Genomic DNA, 22375 nt, shown 5'->3' on the forward strand with positions numbered 1-22375 from the left:
AAGACAGCTAATCTGTGATTCAAGTAATGCCTCGTGCTAACTATGTTTGCATTGTAAATTATTTCTTCCCAACATCTTATAGGTAAATAGACAGAATTAATAAGCCATATGTGCACCAAGACTGAATTTGAGCTTTGTGAAGGACACAGATATTCACTTTAAGCTAACATAGTGATGGTATCAACATGTAGTCCAATACTCACAACACCTTGTTATTCTAACGGAATCAATTAATATTTCAGGAATCATTTATAATTTATGACCAGGGTAGACTACCATTCTCCAAGATTATATTCCTGAGAATACATACTTGCTCTTTCATTATATATAATGTTTTAAAGGCTTAGCACACAAAAAAAGTTAATCCATATTAAAAAAAAAAAAAAAAAAAAAAAAACATACTAAATTTTTCTGCTTAGAAATTCTGAATAAAAATGATGCAACATCATATTTAGTACCAGAATTCCAAAAGATGATAAATACAATCCCAAGCGCAAATTCAAGGTTTCTATGGACCTTCTGTTCCAGAAATAAAGAATAAAATCGAATGTTTTATTACGAGTGCCTAGTATAACTGCATTTACTAACATCCTTCAGAAGTTATTTTATTCTTTCCTTAGTGATCTACAGGGCAGGAGTAGTAGCAAGCCAGTAATACAGCAGTACCACAGACTTTGCTGTAGTTTCCTTCTGTTCACTATGGATAAGTTTCTGTTTGGAGATGGGCAGAGCTTGTTCCTAGGTATGGACGGTGCGAAAGGAGACAAGAGAGTGGAGGTAGGGAAATATAGCACATGTGCAGGAAAAAGAAGTGGTCATAATGAGGATGGGAAGAATGCTCCAGTGGTTAGGATGCTAGCCTAAGAATTGAGAAACCTGGGTTCAATTCCCTGCTTTGCCACAAAACTTTGTGTAACCTTGGCAAGTCACTTAGCCTCTGTGTCTCAGCTCCCCATCTGTAAAACAGGTACTGTGCAATACTTTATCCTCACAGTATCCCTGTGAGGTAGGGAAATACATTACAGATTGTGAAGCACTGAGATCTACTGATTAAAAATACTTTATAAAAAAGGTAACAACACTACATTAGTTGATACTGGGAAGTGCAGTAGTGACTTTAATTTTTCACTATTCAAGTGGGATGGAGAGACGGAAGTAGACCGTACAAGTTGCCCATCACATTGTCCAGGACTTCTAACCTTTCAGCTTCCTGATGTGAGTCCTGACTCCCTGTACCCTAACAGTTTAACCCTCTCTTAGTCATTGGTGGTTTTCCCCTTATGTAGTAACTGAGGTTCTTTGAGATGTGTGTGCATGTGGGTGCTCCACTTTAGGTGTTCATGCGCCGCCTGCTCGTAATTGGAGATTTGTGATAACTGCCCGGTTGGGTTATACATGCATGGTCCCCATTTTGCGCCACGTCAGGTGGTTATCTGGTGCTGTGTGACCATTCCCCCCCTCTTTCCTTCTCTACTGCAGAGCACTTAGTGTGAAAGTACGAAGTAGAGGGAACTGAGGATGGGTAGTGGAGCACCCACGGGGGGGGGGGGGGAAGGAGGAGAGAGAAGAGGGGATCTCAAAAAACCTCAGTTACTGCACAAGGCGAGTAACCCTCTCTTCTTCTTCGAGTGATGTCCCTGTGGGTGCTCCACTTTAGGTGACTTCAAAGCAATGCCCTTCAGTGGAGGGAAGGGGCTTTGGTGTTGAAGTCGTGACAGATAATATGGTGAGTCCGAATAGCGCATCGGATGTTGAATGCTGCTCTAGTGCATAGTGTTGTATAAATGTGTGGGCTGATGCCCAAATTGCTGCTCTACAAATGTCCATAATGGGAACGTTGTTGAGAAATGCTATGGAGGCTGATAAGACACTAGTGGCATGAGTATGAATGTCTGTAGGGGGTTGTAGGTCATATTGGTTATAACACAGTTTGATGCAATCTGAAATCCATTTGAAAAGCCTCTGTTTAGATATGGTGTCCCCTTTGGATCGTTCAGTTATTGAGACGAATAATTTCAGAGACTTGCAGAATGACTTCGTTCTGTCTATGTAAATTGCTGATGCCCTGCATACATCCAGGGTATGGAATGTTAACTCCTGTCTATCCCTGTGGGGTTTCGGATAAAATGTCAGTAGATGGATGGGTTGGTTGAGGTGGAATGATGAGGCAACCTTAGGCAAAAACTTGGGATGCAGCCTCAGGGAAAAACTTTCTCTTTGAAAAAGATTATGTATGGTGGGTCTGCAATGAGAGCTCCCAGCTCTCCGACCTATCTGGATGTAATAGCTACAAGAAGCGCTACCTTCATCAAAAGGTGAAGGAGAGAGCATGCTACCATCGGCTCAAATGGGGGGGGGGCGGTGAGGACTCGAAGGACTAAGTTGAGATCCCAAGCTGGGGTAGGATTTTGCACTTCAGGGTAAATGTTGTTGAGGCCTTTGAAGAACTGCTTGGTGAGTGGGAAGGTGAAAAATCAATAAATAGTCTACTTTGTGGTGGAACGCTATGATAGCTCAGAGATGGGCCTATCCATGAGCTCAATCAAGGTACGATTTTTTTAAGTTCTAATATTAGAGGTAAGGAGGCTGAGATTGATACAATCTTTCTGCTGGCACCAGGTATCGAACCGCTTCCATTTGTGTAGGTATGTGTGGCGGGTGGATGTTCTGCGGCTATTTAATAAAATGTTTTGTACTTCCTTCACGCACGTAATTTTGGATCCTTAGAGCTTTGAGATTGAGTATTTCCAGGTCCAGGGGAAGGATTTGATGTGCATCCTGGGACAGGAGAAGAGGCAGAGGTGGAAATGTGCGTGGTGGACACACCACCATCTTGAGAAGGTAAGGGAACCAGGTTAGCCCCCACATGGCCTCGGCAATATCAGGATTACTTTGGACTTTTCCAGCCTGATCTTGTAAAGAACCCACGCTAGGAGGGGGGTGAAAGGAAAGGCGTATAAGAGGGGAGCGTCCCATTTGATAAGAAAGGCATCGCCTAAGGAGTGAAGACTCAGCCCTAGCATTTGGCGTTTTGTGCAGTTGCAAACCTCCAATGCCTGAATACATTGTGGAGCACACGTGTGTTCAACTCCTTCTCATGGCCCTGAGAGAAGTTCCTGCTTAAGGTATCTGCTGTGGTGTTTTGGCATCCAGATAAGTATGATGCTGTGATGTCAATACTGTGCATGATGCATCAGTGCCAGAACCGCATGGTCTCTATGCATAGGGAGTGTGAGCGTGCTCCCCCTTGTTTATATAAAACATGCATGCCACCTTGTCTGTGAGGACTTGTATGGTCTTGTCTTTTTTGATGGGTAAGAAGTGGGAGAAAGCATTGTGAATGGCTCATCGTTCTAAAATATTTATGTGCAGAAGGGATTCTGCTGGGAACCAACTGCCCTGGATAGAATATGACTTCAGATGTGCTCCCCAACCCAAAAGTGATGTGTGTCTCGTGATGGTCATCATTGGGGGATTCTGTACAAAAGACCATCCCCATGCAGATGTTGTCTGGCTGTGTCCACCAGAATATGGAGGTTTTTTTATATTGTTTGGCATTGTGAGGCATTTGTTTATATTGTGCGTGTGCGGGACATCTCACGTGTAGTCTCGCATGCTTGACAACGAAAGTCGTGGCAGCCATGGGGTCCAATAGTTGCAAGCAAATCCTGGCGGTTACTTGCGGACTGTTTCATGCCATGGTAATCAGATTGGTTAAGATTAAAAATCACTGCCATGGTAGAGAGGCCATCATCTCAAGAGAACTGAGGGAGGCTCTGATGAATTCTAGTTCTTGCACTGATGTTAGTATTGATTTTTATGCATTTATTTGGAGGTCTAGTCTTGTAAAGAGAGCTACTGTCTGTTCGGTGGCCTCTAACGCTGCTTGTCGTCTTGACACTTTCAGTAAGCAGTCGTCCAAGTACAGGAATATCAGGATTCTTTTTTTGCAGAGGTAAGCAGCCAAAATTGTAAGGACCTTCAAGAATACTCAAGGGGCAGTGGATAGGCCGAAAGTCAGGACATTGTACTGGAAGTGATCCAGTCCAATAGCAGATCGGAGAAACCTTTGATGGAACAGGTGAATTGTTATAGGAAAGTACGCATCCTGGAGGTCAAGGGCTGAGAAATAGCCCCCCCTTTCTAGCGCTGGAATTATGGTCACTAATGTGACCATCCTGAAGCATTGGGTCTTCACGAACTTGTTGAGTTGTCTTACATTATGAATGGGTCTCTCCACCCTCCTGTTTTTTTTCCTGTGTGAAGAAATGTAAGCAAAAGCCCTTCCCTCGGTGTTTTGTTGGTATGGGTTATACTGCTCCTATGGGCTACCTCCTGATGCAGCAGATGTTCGTGAGAGGGATCCCTGAAGAGGGATGGGGAAGGAGGGTGGGTATGGGGGTTGGAGATAAAAGGGATAGAATACCCAGTCTCAATAATTTCTAGAACCCGTCTGTCTGTTACAATAGTTTGCCAGATTGGGTAACTCCAAATGGTTGGGAGATGGTTCCAGCGCTAAAGATGTGGGGGGTCTCAGACCCTCGAGCAGGGCTCAAATTTGCTGCCTGATGATTGAGACAGAGTAGTCGGAGGACTAGGTTGTCACCTCCTCGAGGGTCTCAGTTTCCACCCATGATGCTTGTATTGTCTGTGCTGTTGTGTATGGGGTGTGGGCTGGAACCTCTATGGGGTATAATAATTTCTTCATCTTTTCTTGGTCCTAGGTGTATAAACGCCCAGGGACCTCAATGTCACCCTCAAGTCCTTGAGCGTATGGAGGGACTTGTCTGTTTTGGCTGCGGAGAATTTGGGACCTTCAAACAGCAAATCTTTGACCGTCAACAGCACCTCTTTGGGGAATCCAGAGAGATGGAGTCAAGACACCTTTCTCCATCACCACTGTGGTGGCTACAGACCTCGCTGCTGTGTCCACCAAGTCCAGAGCAGCCTGTAGTGCTGTCCTGGTTATAAGTTGTCCCTCTGATATCTGAGGCAGGTATTGAAAGTCTGCAGGTGAGGCAGTGATTAAAACGCAGGAAGCCGGGCATGCCCCTCAGGGGAACGTTTCCCTCCCCCCAAGGAGAGAACTAATACTCTACTCCAATGCTTCAACAGAAGCCCAAACTCCTAGTGAGGGAATTTTTTTTAAGGGAAAGAAAATAACAGGGATAAAAACAAAAACAAAAAAAACCAAGACTAACTATATCTACTAAACCTAGAACTAGTGAGAAAACTATGCTATTAAGACTAAGCACAGAGGCACTGCTAGATGCTCCAACTCGAGCTAAAGGTGGTAGAGAAGAAACTCGGGGGGGGGGAGGGGTGTCGCACAGTGCCAGATAACTGCCTGAAGCACCTTGAGACGGGGACCACGCATGTGCGACCAACTGGCACTGCTATCACAAATCTCCAATTACGAGAGCAGGGGTGCACAAACACCTAAAGTGGAGCACCCACAGGGACATCACTCGAAGTAGTAGTGCTGGGATCCCCCCACTCCCCTGTCCCCCACATAGGGGAACCAAACAAAGCAATTTAAAACAACTTTTATGCACACATGCGTTCCCTCGTTTGGATTCCACGTAGAGACCATCGCTCAAAGAACAACTTTGCCTTAAACAAACATTTTTAAAACTTTTTAATGGTGGTGCTCAAGTTACTAACTAGTGAATTGTTTGTTTTTTGGTGAGAACACTAATAGTGTTAAATTTTTTGAGGGATTTCACAGAACTAGAATTTCACTGAGGTTTACATCCCTATAACATCTCTGAAGTAGACAATTACCATGATGAAAATAATGAAATATTTAAAATGATCAATAGTGGAGAAGTGCCTTCAAAGTGCAATAATTCATGTTACTGAAGTGTTTACAATAAATGTATTCACACGTATCTATGATCCAAGCATTGTCAGAGGAAAAATATGAATCAGTCAACCTTATTCATTACACTCCTTGATGTTTACTCTTTTCTAGTGTCAGAGAGGCAAGGGGGTTAGGTAATATCTTTTATTGGACCAGCTTCTGATGGTGAAACACACAAACTTTCAAGCTACACAGAGCTATTCTTCAGGTCTTTCCTAGCATGTTTACTATACAAATCATGAAACTTACCTTTTAGGTCTGATTTATTAAGTACAAAGGAAAGTTATACCTGTAAGAATAGGCAGCAACAGCTTCCAGTCCTCTCTTTCTTGACCAGTGAGTTAGCATCGGTATGAATGCATCCAGTTGGCCTCACTAGCACTATTTCCCTTTCTAATGACACACAGTATTTCAGCTGCCCACATTTCTCAGGCCTATTTTGGCAGTGTCAGAAGACTACAAGAAAGCCACAGTTTGAGAGATACTCTATCTATTCTTTGCTCTGCCATTAAACTATAGCACTACCCTTCTTTTGAACATATTTAGAGATTTTATCTTGATCTTTAACTCGACCTTAAATTATACGTTAAATGTTCCAAGATATCAAAACTAATGTCCCCATAACACTCTCTTTCTCTTTGCCTTATGTCTGAGGGTAACACAGCAGCCCCAAAGTCAGAGATGCTTCATAGATTATGCCAGAAAAAGTGCTGCAGCAGTATTCCTTAAAGCTGATTCAGATACTCTCCTGGTGCTAAAATTTTAATCAACTTGTTCCAACAGAACAAAGCTATCTGTTACTGAAAGAGCAGCTGGTACCAGTTTAATATCCAATCTCGTCAGTACACAGGAAACTCCCAGATCCAACAAGTTCTTTAGAATGCAAAAATCAGTCTTGGCACTGATGACGTTTGGCACCAGAAGGACTGCTTCTTTGAGCTGATGTAATTTTAGTACTCATTGAAGTCTTTATACAGTGTAGTCACAAACCCAATCCATCTGGCACAGACTTCTTTGGTGCCAGGGCCACCCATGACTTGGCTGATTGATGCCAAAGATGGAGTGGAGAGGCTTTGTATACAATTCCCTTAAGCATAACAAAATTCTGCTATTTGCTTTCCTTTTATTTTCCCAAGTTCTGGACAAATTTGGCACTGATGCACAATATACTACAAATTTAAAATAAAATAAAAAATTAAAAATGCATGTAAATATAATCCTAATTCCACCATAATCTATGCAAACCTTACCTTTTGCTAAATAAATCTACTACACCTCTACCTCGATGTAACGCTGTCCTCGGGAGCCCAAAAATCTTACCGTGTTATAGGTGAAACCGCGCTCTATTGAACTTGCTTTGATCCACCGGAGTGTGCAGCCCCGCCCCCCAGGATCGCTGCTTTACCGCGTTATATCTGAATTCGTGTTATATCGGGTTGCGTTATATCGAGGTAGAGGTGTATTAAAAACTTGAAAGAGCATTGTGACATAGCTAGGGCCCAAAATGTGTTCCCATCCTTCTCCTAAACGTCATTCAACACCCTGTGTTTCAAGTGTACATTCTTGAAATTTCTAGACATTTGATACTCTTCATAACACATTTACTTAAAAAAAAAAAAACCAGCAAAAAGGGGAGATTTAAAACGAATGAAGTTTTAAAAGAGTTTTCCTGATCCTCAAAAGATACATCAATCAGTCAATATCAAGAGCTGGATTCTTCCAGTTTCAGAATGGAGCAGAAGGGGTCACTGGCATGAAAGGATTATGATGACACTATTTAGAAAGGAGATACTTATATTTAAAAAATCCCACTAATACAAAGTTATGGTCAAGCACTCAGACACTATGAAACTGAAAAAAATTAAAGTTTGCCCTCACAATACTTCCAATGTTGTCAACTCTAACCATTTTATCAGGAGTCCAATTATACTGAGTGTTTTTCATGACTGAATACTGATCTTGCAATCTTAACACTACATTAAGGTTACATTCTTGCATTTAAATTCCCCAGGCATTTAAGAACAAAGAAAATCTAGAGATAAGCTGCTGAGCATCTTGTAAATTCCTTGCACAGCGCCAATTCAACTTGCTCGCCTAAAAGATCACCATCAACTTGAAAATTATGCCTGTCTAAAATTTTTGTATCTATTAGTTAACAAAAATAAGTGAAAAACTGTCAAAGTTTGTGTATTTCACAACAAAATTAGCAATAGGTCAAATGCGGTTTTCTCTTTGAAGACCATTAATTTCCTCCTTGCTAAAAAAGACATTAAAAAGAATGGAACAGATTTTTTTTTTATTTTTTTTTGGTAAGTAATGGAGAACAAAACCAAGAAAAACTGAAAAAGGTGCTCAGGTGGACATGGGAATTGTTTAAAACAGGTGGATTTGATTTAAATCACTAGTCAGGAAGACTCGATTTAATCATGGATTTCTACATAAAAGCGCATTCTTGCTGGTTGTTATAAACTTAATACACATTCTTCATACCTCAGAGATAGATGTAGGTTTCATTTTTAGAAGGTACACACTATACATGCCTGCCCTGTCCCCGGCCCCAAGCCGCTCCCACAAGCGCTGCAGCCCCTGGGGGAGGAGAGGCAGAGGGCTCTGCGTGCACTGCCCTTGCCACGCCTCCAGGTACCTCCCCCAAAGCTCCCATTGGCTGCAGTTCCCTGTTCCTGACCAATGGGATCTGCGGGGGGCGGTGCCTGGAGGCAAGGGCAACACACGGAGCCCTGTGTCCTCCTGCCTGGGGGCCGCAGGTACGTGGTGCCGGTGGCGCCGTGGGCCGGATCCAAAGCCCTGAGGGGCCAGATCCGGCCCGCGGGACGTAGTTTGCCCACCCCTGTTCTAGACTGAGCACTGAGTCCCATAGGGTAGATAGAAAGATTAACCTAAATAATCTATACAGAAGCTCCTGGAACCCCATAAGATTGGGTCCCTAAACCATGAACTATTGGAACTAATTTACAAAAAACTTTTCTTAAGCATTACATGAATATATTGTCTCATACTATAGAATTAGAATTTATAATCCCTATTCCATGACGAGATATCTTTGAGCTATAATGTAGCTATCTTTAGATTGGTTTTTTTTCCCCCCTCAAAAAGCATTTTATCAAAAAAAATCTGATTCAAATAAAAAAAAAATCCAATTTTTTTTTATTTTTATTTTTTTTAAATATTGATTTTTAATCCACCCTGGTTTAAAATAAGTTGACAGTGTTTCTCAAGTTTCTCAGACTTTTCAAGAGGAAATGTTTCTCTGCAAGTACTCATCTATTCAAGTTTTGGTATGTGAATTCAGTGTATTAGTATACACATGTAGACCTAAGGACATGTTCTGACAAGCTACATATGCAATTTTGAAAGGGTTCTCTTAAGTAAAACCAATTGTTTCCTCTCCTCCTCAAAGCAAAAGCATTTGTTTTCAAAGTTGCATCAATGTCAACTCTCCTGTTCAAACTTCCGGCATTTTTACTTTAACTTCCATCTTAAAAAAAGAAAAATACTGATTAAGTCTCCTCATGCATATACCTTTTTCAAAGTTCAAAATCAGCTGAACTAATTTTGCAGAAACTTTCTGGGAAAGTCACTTTTGAGCAGAAACAAAGCAATAAAATCACTATTTAAAGATAAATATTTCAGAAAGAGGAACATATGAAAAACATATCAATTAAATTTAAGCGTGAATTGTAAGCTCCCACTCTATTTTATAAACCTCAAGTAGTGTGGGTCAGACTTAAAATTCTTATGAGTAAGGAAATTCTGACTTAGTCACCATAACAGATCATGTAAAAAGCGACAAACAGTCCTGTGGCACCTTATAGACTAACAGACGTATTGGAGCATAAGCTTTCGTGGGTGAATACCCACTTCGTCAAATGCATGTCATGTTAACAGATCATGTTATGATCCTTTTCCAGATCACTACTACAGACAAGAGCTCACATGCATTCTCCCAAGACACAGAGTACATTTATTGTAACAATATAGAGGGTATGAATTTTAACACACTTAAGCACATAAATAACTTTAATCATCTGAGCAGCTCAATTTCAGCCAATGGGACTGATCATATGAGTAAAGTTACTCATAAGTGTGTGCAGGGCTCATAGGTAATATAGACAGTTGATAGTGACCCTGTAACAGGGTAATTTACTCCTTTAAGGGCCAGGGGCCTGGAGTCAGCAACCCTGTTCAATTATCAGACCCACTTGGGAAGGAGTCGGTGATGCCTATAAAGGGCTGAAAGAGCTAAGCTGGAGGGAGAGCTGCAGAAAGGAGATTGACTCCTGTGACTGGTAGTGGAGCAGAGAGAGATATCCAGTGACAGGCCTCTGGGCCCCTGCAGTCTACACTAGGCATGTGAATAGTTTTGTATTACTTTGAAAGCTTTTTGGTTTAAATTAATAAACCATACCATTCATATTTAGCAAAAAGAACAGGAGTACTTGTGGCACCTTAGAGACTAACAAATTTATTTGAGCATAAGCTTTCGTGGGCTACAGCCCACTTCATCGGATGCATAGACTGGAACATACAGCAAGAAGATATTTATACATACAGAGAACATGAAAAGGTGGTAGTAGCCATACCAACTGTAAGGTTGCCTAATTCTTTCCATTAAAAAAAGGTCACAAAATATTTCATTTTTGCAAAGCTCTAAACACCTCTGTTCTCTACAGAAGGCCTTTGAAATTCAGCTGGGAGAAGAATCCTGGGGGGGGGGGGGGGGGTCAAAAAAGGGCCTTGTCTTCATCCATGAAATTCCATTCAAGTATAGTTAAGTTTTAAACTGTTAAAATTGCCACTTCCCTTCTATCTCTTATGACATTAGCAAAATTTTGGCAGCATGCCACAACTGAACACAAACATGGTCCCATGCCATTACCAAAGTAACAGCAGCACAACACACGCTACACTGGGAACGCCAAGAACAAACTGTGTTTCCAGGAGTAGGAAAGAAAGAGCTGGTTCATGCTTCCCCCAACAACTCTTCTCCCCACCCAAATCCAAAAGCCCATCTCTCCAGTGGCTTAATTTGTAATGAAAGAGGTGCCGGGGCTCAAGCAATTTTTGTACTTTCATAACCGACGTGGCAAGTGGTGCCGGGGCTATGAAATGCCAAACCTAACGGTGCCAGGGCTCAGCCTTGGCACAAATTAAGCCCTGCACCTCTCCTTCTGGGACCACCATATGAGGAAGACGCTTACCCCTGCCTCTCAGTATAGAGGAAAAAGGAAGGTAAGCAAGGTGCCCCTAAACAAGGCCCATGACATGGCCTTACTGATCCCTCTCCTCTCTGGGGTACCACATGGAGCAGGAGTTCTCCCCTCATCCCCCAATCTTTTGGGGAAGAAGAAAAACAGGCAGGCAAACTCCCTGACACCACTCCCAGAACAAGCAAAGCTCACAGCCCCAGCAGCCCATTCCCGCCACCCCGGGATAACAGCTTTCTGCAGAAGATCCTGTATTTCAATTGGCAGAATTCCATGCTGAAGGAAGCCTCAGGGTTTAAAGCTTGAAGATGATGCAATGGGGGGTGGGGGTGGGGGATGTTATAGTTGCACTGAATATAATTTTTTCCTTTTTTAAGTAGAGGCTAGGAAATAAACCACATTAAAGATTGTTATTTAAATATATTTTATGTTGCCAAGTCAAGCACTTGAAAATCTTCAACATAGGGAATGAGGCATCTATGCAATGGCTGTTTTTATCTTCATCATTCAGTGTGTGACCCCTGCTTTATTTAATGAAAGTTATCCAGATTTTGGACTGAATACAGAATTATTTCCTTGTTGTCTTTTCTAGGGCATTCACATATTAATGAATTTATCTCCCCAGTGAGATAACAGTATTATTCTCCCCATTTTACAGATAGCCTCAGGCAAACCTCTAAATTTGGCCATCTCAGGGCCTCCTTCTGATTCCCAACCCTGTTCTCATTTGTTCAGCTACACCTCTACCCCGATATAACGCGACCCAATATAACACGGGTTCGCATACAAGGCGGTAAAGCTCTGACACACTACTCTGAGCAGCGTGTTAAGGGTGCCGGGCCAGGCCGGGGCCGAGGGGTTGAATAAGGGGCAGAGGATCTCAGGGGCGGTCAGGGGCTCCGCCCCCCCCCCCAAGGCCTGGGAGGCAGGAGCTGTGGGGGGGGGGCACTTTTGGGGGCCTCGCAGTCCCAGAGTGGCCCTGGGGATTAGCAGGGGGCTGGGAGAAGCCCGCTCCGCTTCCCTCGCCCCGGCCCCAGCCATGTCGCTCGGGGGAGGGGGCTTGGGGGAAGGGATCTCCCCTGCACTCATCGGCAGCAGCGGAAGCAGAGCAGCCTGGCCCCAGCCCACTCCACTCTGCCAGCTCCCAACCGCGGCGCTCCGCTTCCCGCGGCAGGTGAGTGCGGGGGGGCGTCTTTTCACCAACCTCCCCACACTCACCGGCGGCGGGAAGCGGAGCAGCCCGGCCTCAGCCAGCTCCACTCTGCCAGCTCCCAGCCACGGCGCTCCGCTTCCTGCCGCAGGTGAGTGCGGGACCTTTCCCCAACTTCCCCCCAGCGACATGGCTGGGGCCGGGGCAAGGAAAGTGGAGCAGGCTGGGACCGCGTCACTCCGCCTCCCGCCGATGAGTGCGGGGGGCATCCTTTCCCCAACCTCCCCCCACTCACCGATGGCAGGAAGCAGAGCGCCGTGGCAGGGAGGTGGCGGAGTGGAGCAGGCTGGGGCTGGGCTACACTGCTTCCTGCCGCTGCCGGTGAGTGCCTGTCAGAGGGTGAGGGGTGTGGCTAGGGGACAGGGAGCAGGGGGGTTGGGGGTCTCTGAAGGGGGTGGTCAGGGAACAAGGAACAGGGAGGGCCAAAGCAAGTTCGATATAACACGGTCTCACCTATAACACGGTGAGATTTTTTTGTCTCCCGAGGACCACGTTATATTGGGGTAGAGGTGCATTTTACTGCCAGAGGAGCTGAGCGTGCACAGCTTCCACTGACTTTAGTTGCAGTTGCGAGGACTCATCACTTCCTCACAGCAGGCCCAGGAACACAATATTAAACATGAAAATAAAGTATTACTGTGTGCCATTCACCTGTCTTAACCAGACCATCCTCTCTTTCAACAGTTCCTTACCTCATTCCTTATATATCTTCCAACTTCTAGAGCAAATGAGGCAGAGATCCTACCAATAGCCTAATTTCACAACACAATTCTAAATCATTCCCTGAACACCATCCGTCCTGATCTCTGAATGGCCAGGGTGCAGTGGGGAAAAAAATAGTCTTTAATTCCATGATGACCCCCTATCATAAAGCATACCATAAGATGACTGAATTAATGTTACATGGGAAACAAATAAAAATATTATCTAAACCGGGGTAGGCAACCTATGGCACGCGTGCCGAAGGCGGCACGTGAGCTGATTTTCAGTGGCACTCACACTGCCCGGGTCCTGGCCACCGGTCCGGGGGGGCTCTGCATTTTAATTTAAATTTTAAATGAAGCTTCTTAAACATTTTAAAAACCTTGTTTACTTTACATACAACAATAGTTTAGTTATATATTATAGACTTCTAGAACGAGACCTTCTAAAAACGTTAACATGTATTACTGGCATGCAAAACCTTAAATTAGAGTGAATAAATGAAGACTTGGCACACCACTTCTGAAAGGTTGCTGACCCCTGATCTAAACTTTCAAGTCCATGACTTTACAACCTAAATGATATTTTAATAGGTGGGTGTTTGGTATGTAATTTTCATCTTAGAGTGTTCAGACTCGAAGGTTTACAGACTTGTAAAGAGAGACTGCAACTAGTACCAGAGGGGGGAAAAACAACCCTAAAGCTTCAATCTATTTGTCAGTAATTCTTCCATTAGTTTTCCCTACAACAAAAGGTTCCTGCACTTTTAAATTTAAATGTTTTATTTTATTTCTTCTAGCAAAGACCTAAATAATGGGGGACAGGGATAACTAAAGATCACTGAAGTAGTCTTCATTCATTAGTGTGCTTTGAAAACATTTTACAATGAAATGTGTTTTAATATAATCAAAACTACATTATAAATAGCACCTAATTTAGTTATCAAGGTTTTAGATTTGCCTTTTCAATGTCATGTTATCCACAATTGTAAAGGTTCAACACAATACTGCAATGAAAACATTAACTATTCCATATCTTGTATGTAGGATAGTGAACCACGCTACTAAAACTGTAAACTGCTGTCACCCTGCTCATAAAAATGAGATGTGCATTCTCATTAGGCTATCCCAAGTAAACAAAAAATATTAAGAGTTGCTGATTTACAAACAAACGAGGATTTTTTTTAAATCCATAACCCAAAAAAAAAAAAAGTACTTTTCATTACAGCCTAATTATAGTACATATATAACGCATGTTACTTTAAAAAAAGATTCCTGCTTTAAATCCTAGCATCAGAGCACTGAAATCATGAATTCTAGCCCTGTGCCACTTTATAACTGAAAAGCAGTTCAACTTATAAAGTATATTAAAAAATTGTGGGAGACTAAGTCATGAATGATACAGTTTGAAATTGCTGAGATTTTAAAACCAAAATACGGAGCAACATTTAGCAGTTTTCATGTACATTAATGGAACAGGTTAACAAATCCTAGAAACACAATTGTGGATATATAATGGATAATTAAAAAAAAAAATCTGGTCAACTTTTATCAGTACAAATAAAAGAAATTTTAACATTTGAATATTCTGGAAAGCATAGCCATTAACCGATGAGTGAAAAGATAAATGAAATCTTTACTTTCAGTCTTGCAGTTTGCTTTTCCGTCAAATAGTGTTATTTCAATACTTTTAAAAGTATGAGAAAGTGACTTAAGTACTACATAAACTGAACATTCTCCTATACACCAATGCTTTAGTCTACAACCAATAAATGAAAACTTTCCTTCAAAACTACATTTTTCCCTTTAAGGAAAAAAAAAAAAAAAAAGAAGCAGCCCAAAAGGAATCAAAACACACTTTTAATATATGTTTAATCAATCATTTTTGGGGAAATAGTTTGAGCTACTCATTTCCAGACACTACACAAATCAACACTTCAAGAGAAAAAAAAATGTAAGAAAGACAAAACAAAAACCCAATCACCACCAAAATCCCCCTTCCTTTCTTTTACCACTACCACCAACACATATTTTAACTGAAAAGCTTACCTTCTTCTGATACCAGACTATAGCATCTGTTACTTTTGACGCCATTTATTCTACTGCATTCGCACGGTAGTCATTTTAGGCTGTTGAAAGAAAGACAAATTTTACTTCCACCTTCCAAGAAAAGACTGATCAACAGGCATGTAAATTACTCTAGTTACCTGCAGAGTAAAATGGTCTACAGGTATACTTACATTACATCTTGCCTCGTTATTTTAGTGATAAGTTTTCCCCAACTAAACAAAAATCTGCTGCCAGACTAAGGAGACAGAAGTTTCTATTATAACAGCTTTCTCCACCCTGTAAAGTAATGCATACCTGGCAAACAAAGTAAGCTTTACTGCCCAGCTAAGTCTCATAGGATATATCTACACAACAAACAAACAAACAAACAAACAAACAAACAAACAAACAACCAAACAACCAAACAACCAAACAACCAAACAACCAAACAACCAAACAACCAAACAACCAAACAACCAAACAACCAAACTCACTCTCATGGGGAGACTGGTTCAAGTTCATAGGGCTTGGGCTGCAGGGCTAAAATTTGCAACAGACATTTAGGTTCAGGCTGGAGTTCAGGCTCTGAGACCCACCCCAGACATGGGGTTTCAGATCCTGGACTCCAGCCTGAGCCTGAATATCTACACTGCAATGTTTAGCCCTGCAGTCTGAGACCTGCAAGCCAAAGTCAGTTGACCTGGGCCAGCCGCAGCCATGCCATAGGTCTTTTATTGCAGTGTAGAAGCACAGACCTTTAAGGCCAGAAGGGACAATCATTATCATCTAGTCTGACCTGCACATTGCAGGCCACAGAAACTCATCTACCCACTCCTGAAATAGGCCCATAGCCTGTGGCTGAGTTACTAAAGTCTTCAAATCTTGATTTAAAGACTCCAAGTTAGAGAATCCACTATTTACTCTAGTTCAAACTAGCAAGTGATCCATGCCCCACGCTGTAGACTAAGGCAAAAAGCCCTCGGGGTCTCTGCCAACCTGACCGGGGGGGGGGGGGGGCGGGGGGGGGGGGAATTCCTTCCCAATCCCAAATATGGCAATTGGTTAAATGCAGGTCAATGAGGCCCACTGCCAGACATCTGGGAAAGAATTCTCTGTAGTAACTTGGAACCCTCCCCATCTAGCATCCCGTGTCCTGCCACTGGAGATATTTGCTAATAGCTGTCAACAATGGGCCTCATGCCATTGTATGCAACTTCATTAGGGTTACCATTCATCCGGATTCCCCCGGACATGTCCGGCTTTTTGAGCTAAAAATAGCGTCCGGGGGGAATTTGTAAATGTCCGGACTTCCCCCCCCAACCCCCCCATGCAGAGCGCGCGTGGCTAACAGGGCAGCCGGCCGGATGGTGCCACTTACATGGGGCTCCCACAGCCAGAGAGAGCCCCTCCTCCTCTCCCCTGCAGCTGAGATCACTCCCTCCCTCCCTCCCTGCATTCGCAGATCGCCTCGGGCAGTCTGGAGCTCCTCCCCCGCTCCTCCTCCACTGCTGCCCAGCGTGCCGGGACGAACGGCTCAGGTCGTTCCTGAGCAAGTTCACAGAGACATTAGGCGAAGGCCAACAACAAGGGGGCCAGGGGGTTGGAGAAGGGGCAGTGAGGTTTTGGAAGGGGCAGTCAAGAGACGGGGGGGGGGGTCGGGAGTTCGGGGGGGCTTTCTGGGGGGGTGTGGATAAGGTTTTGGGCAGACAGGGTACAGGTATGGGGGGCAGTTAGGGGGGGGTGTGTCTTAGGAGGGGGCAGTTAGGGGACAAGGAACAGGGAGGCTTAGGTAGGGGGCGGGGTTCTGGGGGGGAGTTAGGAGCTGGGGTCCCAGGAGGGGGCAGTCAGGGGACAAGGAACAGGGGGGGTGTTGGGAGTTCTGGGGGCGGGGCTGTCAGGGGGCAGGAGTGGGGAGAGGGATTGGAGCAGTCAGGGGACAGGGAGCAGAGGGGTTTAGATGGGTCGGGAGTTCTGGGGGGGGCTGTCAGGGGGTGGGGAGTGGTTGGATGGGGTGTGGGAGTCCCAGGGGTCTGTCTGGGGGTGGGGGGGTGGATAAGGGTTGGGGCAGTCAGGGTACAGGTAGGGGTAGTGCCCTAGGGGGCCAGTTAGGATGGGGGGAGGGTCTCAGGAGGGGGCAGTCAGGGGACAAGAGGCAGGGAGGCTTAGGTAGGGGGTGGAGTCCTGGGGGGCAGTTAGGGGCAGGGGTCCCAGGAGGGGGCAGTCAGGGGACAAGGAGCGGGGGGAGAGTTGGGGGTTCTGAGGGGGGTGGGAAGTGGGAAGGACAGGGGCGGGGCTAGGGCAGGACAGGGGCGGGGCTCCTCCCATCCTCTTTTTTGCTTGCTGAAATATGGTAACCCTAAACTTCATCATACAATCCCCTTCATAAACTTATCAAGCTCAGTCTTGAAACCAGTCTGTTTTTTTGCCCTCTCTTCTCCCCTTGGGAGGCTGTTCCTGAAGTTCATTCCTCTGATGATCAGAAACCTTGAACTAATTTCAACCCTATACTGGTTAATGGTCAGTTTATATCCATTTGTTCTTGGGCCAATGTTGGCCCTGAACTTAAATAATTCCTCTCCCTCCCTGGGTGTTTATCCCTCTGATGTATTTACAGAAAGCAATCATATCTCCCCTCAGCATCTGTTAGACTCAGCAAGCCAAGTTCTGTAAGCCTCCTCTCATAAGGTAGATTCTCCATTCCTCTGATTATCTTAGTAGCCATTCTCTGCACCAGTTTCTTAAACATGGGAGACCAAAATTGCACATAATATTCCAGATGAGGTCTCACCAGTGCTTTGTACAATGGTAATAACCTTCCCTTTCCCTACTGGAATACCTCGCCTGGTGCATCCTAGGATTGCACTAGCCTTTTTCACAGCCTCACCGTCACCCTGTCATCCACTAATACACCCAGATCTTTCTCCTACTCCGTTGCTTCCAACTGACAAATCCCCAGCTTAAAGCAAAAATTCTTGTTGTTAGTCCCTTGCACTATTAAATTTCATCCCGTCTCTTTCTCCAGTGTTCAAGGTCATGCAAATCTTCTTGTAGAATATGCAGTCCTCCTCCCATATTAACAATACCTATCAATTGTGTGTCATCCGCAAATTTTATTAGCGCACACTTACTTTTTCTGCCAAGGTCATGGATGAAAATGTTAAATAAGATTGATCCCAAGACCAGTCCTTAAGGAACTCCACTAATAATCTCTCTCCAGACTGGCAGTTCACCTTTCAGCATGACCTGTTATAGTTAAGGCTAAAATTTTGTCATGTTTATTTTTAGTAAAAGTCATGGACAGGTCACGGGCAATAAACAAAAATTCACAGAAGCTGTGACCTGTCTGTGACTTTTGCTACTGCGGCTCCATGATTTCCCCCACCATCATGGTGGCTGGGAGCTGTGGGGTTCCCCCCTCCACCCACGGCAGCTGGGAGTTGCAGGGTGACCATATTTTCCAAAGAGAAAACGGGACACCCCAGTCACTTGCCCGAGGCGTCCCCCTCTGCCCTGGGTAAGCTGTCACCTGTAACTGGAACCCTGAGGAGGGGCCCCCTCAGGAGTCTATCACCTGTGCTGGAACTTTGCAGGAGGCCCCGTCACTTGAACCCTCCCAGGGCTACATTGGCTGTCAGCTCCAGAGTCCTGAGAACGTCTATGAGCTCCGTAACACAAATATAGACTTACTTATAGTCTCCCCTTTAACTAGTTTCTTACTCACCTTTCAGTTCTAATATTAATCCCCATCTTCTCCAATTTAACTAAATTTCCCACATGGAACTGTATCAAATGCTTTACTGAAATCCATAGATTAGGGTCTACTGCATTTCCTATATCTAGAAAAATCAGTTTTCTTCTCAAAGAAAATACTAAGAAATGCTGTGATTTAAGTTCCTGAGATTCACATTGCACGCAAAATCTTTTATATTTTTTTTAACAATGGGAAGTCGTACCTATTGCTTTATACTATTGCCTTGTTAGAATTTGTCAACAAGTACTTTTCTATGGAAATAGTGGGATTTAGTGAAGTCAACAGTGTATTCAAGAAAGTGAACCATAACATTATAAATGCAAAGGAGGACCATTTCAGACTTGCAGCCAGATATAACAAAATTACTGTTGGGATCACCCTAATTATGATTTTAAAGTTTTACAATTTTCTTACTGAAAGGGTAAACTAAAACTGTATTAAAGGGGATAAGCAAAGACATGTTTTTTAACTGTCAAATGGTAGTATTTACTACATCCATTGAATTTTTTAAAAAATTCGGCATTATCTTTACATAAGAACGGCCATACTGGGTCAGACCAAAGGTCCATCTAGCTCAGTATCCTGTCTTCCAACAGTGGCCAATGTCAGGTGCCCCAGAGGGAATGAACTGAACAGGTAATCATCAAGTGATCCATTCCCTGTCGCTCATTCCCAACTTCTGGCAAACAGAGGTTAGGGACACCATCCCTGTCCATCCTGGCTAATAGCCATTGATGGACCTATCCTTCATGAATTTATCTAGTTCTTTTTTGAACCCTGTTATAGTCTTGGCCTTCACATCCTCTGGCAAATTATTCCATAGGTTGAATGTGCATTGTGGGAAGAAATACTTCTTTTTGTTTGTTTTAAACCTGCTGCCTATTAATTTCATTTGGTGACCCCTAGTACATGTGTTATGAGGAGTAAATAACATTTCCTTATTTACTTTCTCCACACCAGTCATGATTTTATAGACCTCTATCAGATCCCCCTTTAGGCGACTCTTTTCCAAGCTGAAAAGTCCCAGTCTTATTAAACTCTCCTCATACGGAAGCCATTCCATATCCCTAATCATTTTTGTTGCCCTTTTCTGAACCTTTTCCAATTCCATTATTATTTTTTCTCTTTTTTGGAGGAGATGGGGCGACCACATATGCACGCAGTATTCAAGATGTGGGCATACCATGGATTTATATAGAAGCAATATGATATTTCTGTCTTATCTATCCCTTTCTTAATGATGCCCAACATTCTGTTCACTTTTTTGACTGCCATTGCACACTGAGTGGATGTTTTCAGAGAACTATCCACAATGACCCCAAGATCTCTTTCTTGAGTGGTAACAGCTAATTTAGACCCCATTATTTTAGATGTATAATTGGGATTATGTTTTCCAATGTGCATTACTTTGCATTTATCAGCACTGAATTTCATCTGCCATTTTGTTGCCCAGAAATCCAGTTTTGAGAAATCCAGTCTGCCTGGAACTTAACTATCTTGAGTAGTTTTGTATCATCTGCAAATTTTGCCACCTCACTGTTCACCCCTTTTCCCGATCATTTATGAATATGTTGAATAGAAGTGGCTGCAGTACAGACCCCTGGGGGACACCATTATTTACCTCTCTCCATTCTGAAATGGAATATTTATTCCTACCCTTTGTTTCCTATCTTTTAACAAATTACCAATCCATGAGAGGACCTTCCCTCTTATCCCATGACAGCTTACTATGCTTAAGAGCCTGTGGTGAGGGAGCTTGTCAAAGGCTTTCTGAAAGTCCAAGTACACTATATCCACTGGATCCCCCTTGTCCACAAGCTTGTTGACCACCTCAAAGAATTCTAGTTGATTGGTGAGGCATGATTTCCCTTTACAAAAACCATGTTGACTATTCCCCAACAAATTATGTTCATCTATGTGTCTGATAATTCTATTCTTTACTATAGTTTCAACCAGTTTGCCCGGTACTGAAGTCAGGCTAATGGGCCTGTAATTGCTGGGATCACCTCTGGAGCCGTTTTTAAAAACTGGCATCACGTTAGCTATCCTCCAGTCATTTGGTACAGAAGCTGATTTAAATGATAGGTTACAGACTACAGTTAGTATTTCTGCAATTTCACATTTGAGTTCCTTCAGAACTCTTAGGTGAATACCATCTGGCCTTGGTGACTTATTACTGTTTAGTTTATCAATTTGTTCCAAAACCTCCTCTAATGACACCTCAATCTGGGACAGTTCCTCAGATTTGTCACCTAAAAAGAATGGCTCGGGTTTGGGAATCTCCCTCACATCCTGAGCTGTGAAGACCAATGAAAAGAATTCATTTAGTTTCTCTGCAATGGCCTAATCATCCTTGAGTGCTCCTATAGCATCTTGATCGTCCAGTGGCCCCATTGGTTTTTTAGCAGGCTTCCGGTTTCTGATGTACTTAAAAAAAAAAATATTACTTTTTGAGTCTCTGGCTAGCTGTTCTTCAAATTATTTTTGGCCTTCCTAATTATATTTTTACACTTCATTTGCCAGTTTATGCTCCTTTCTATTTTCCTTACTAGGATTTAACTTCCATTTTTTAAAGGATGCCCTTTTGCGAATGTTTAGCTAATTTTAACATTAAAACTGAAATTTATTAAATATTAAATTTTGATCTCAGGAATTCGAGTGCTTAAGAGGTTTCCCCTGAAAAACAAGCTAAAATAGTTCTTTGCTCCACTTAATTAATTAATTACATTGTAAATCTAATTTAAAAAATGAAAATTCAACATAAAGAAGATTTTACTGAAATAAAGAACCTTATTTTTAGAAGACAGTTTTTTTTTTCTATTATATTGTATAGAGAGTCCCAAAAGTCCAAGCACTGCCTCAAGAGTCATTCAAAGGTTGGTGGAATTTGCATAAGTTATGTAATGCATCTATAGTCCTACAAAAACAGTGTCATCTGGATTTTTGTATATATAATTGAAAGAACAATATAATTACATGTCCTTTTACCTATTCAGTGTCCATAAAATACAGTGTAACAAAGGACAGGACAGATGAACTGAGAATTAAGGGATCCTGTTTTTACAAAGTGTTTTGAGATAATATCCAAGTTATTTAATTAACTATGCAAATCAAAGGAATGATTAAGACAAATTGTTACAAGGGCACTTCATAAATGTTAAATAGTAAAGGTTTAGAAATCAAGACATTTGGGATAGCTGCATTCTTAAAATGAAGCACTGAACTATTTCAATGTAGTTATTTTTAGCTGTTTGAGACTCTTCCAGACAAGCTTGCAATATTTGTAAGACATCTATTTCCTCTGTCTAGGGCCTCTAGGCTTTTATGGCAGACAGAGAAGCCACACTTTGGGGCCTCCGCACAGGCCCAGGTAGGCTGATGTTTAGCTGGCCACTGGAGTCTGGCCACTTAAGATAATTGGAACTGTACTTAGATGAATCTAGTGGGCAGGTACCCCATACACTAGGTACAAAAAAGTTGCAAAGTGTTGGAATAGCAGTTGCTTTGGTGCTACACTGTAACCCCACAATCTGCTCCCAGGTTTAAAGATGAATTCCATCATCCACAAACATGTTA

The 22375-nt window shown here is 42.9% G+C and overlaps 1 protein-coding gene across 1 annotated transcript in view; it reads right to left on the bottom strand.

The window, feature by feature from the left end:
- Window positions 1-22375, bottom strand: part of PHTF2 (putative homeodomain transcription factor 2) — a 153326-nt gene that overhangs the window by 110101 nt on the left and 20850 nt on the right. The window contains exon 2 of the mRNA XM_065403358.1: window positions 15049-15128. Within this exon, the coding sequence (XP_065259430.1) occupies window positions 15049-15093 (45 nt within the window). The 5' untranslated portion in view covers window positions 15094-15128. The remainder of the gene's footprint in view (window positions 1-15048; window positions 15129-22375) is intronic.

The sequence above is a fragment of the Emys orbicularis genome, chromosome 1 (genome assembly GCF_028017835.1).
Source record: "Emys orbicularis isolate rEmyOrb1 chromosome 1, rEmyOrb1.hap1, whole genome shotgun sequence".
In the NCBI taxonomy this organism is placed as follows: domain Eukaryota; kingdom Metazoa; phylum Chordata; order Testudines; family Emydidae; genus Emys; species Emys orbicularis.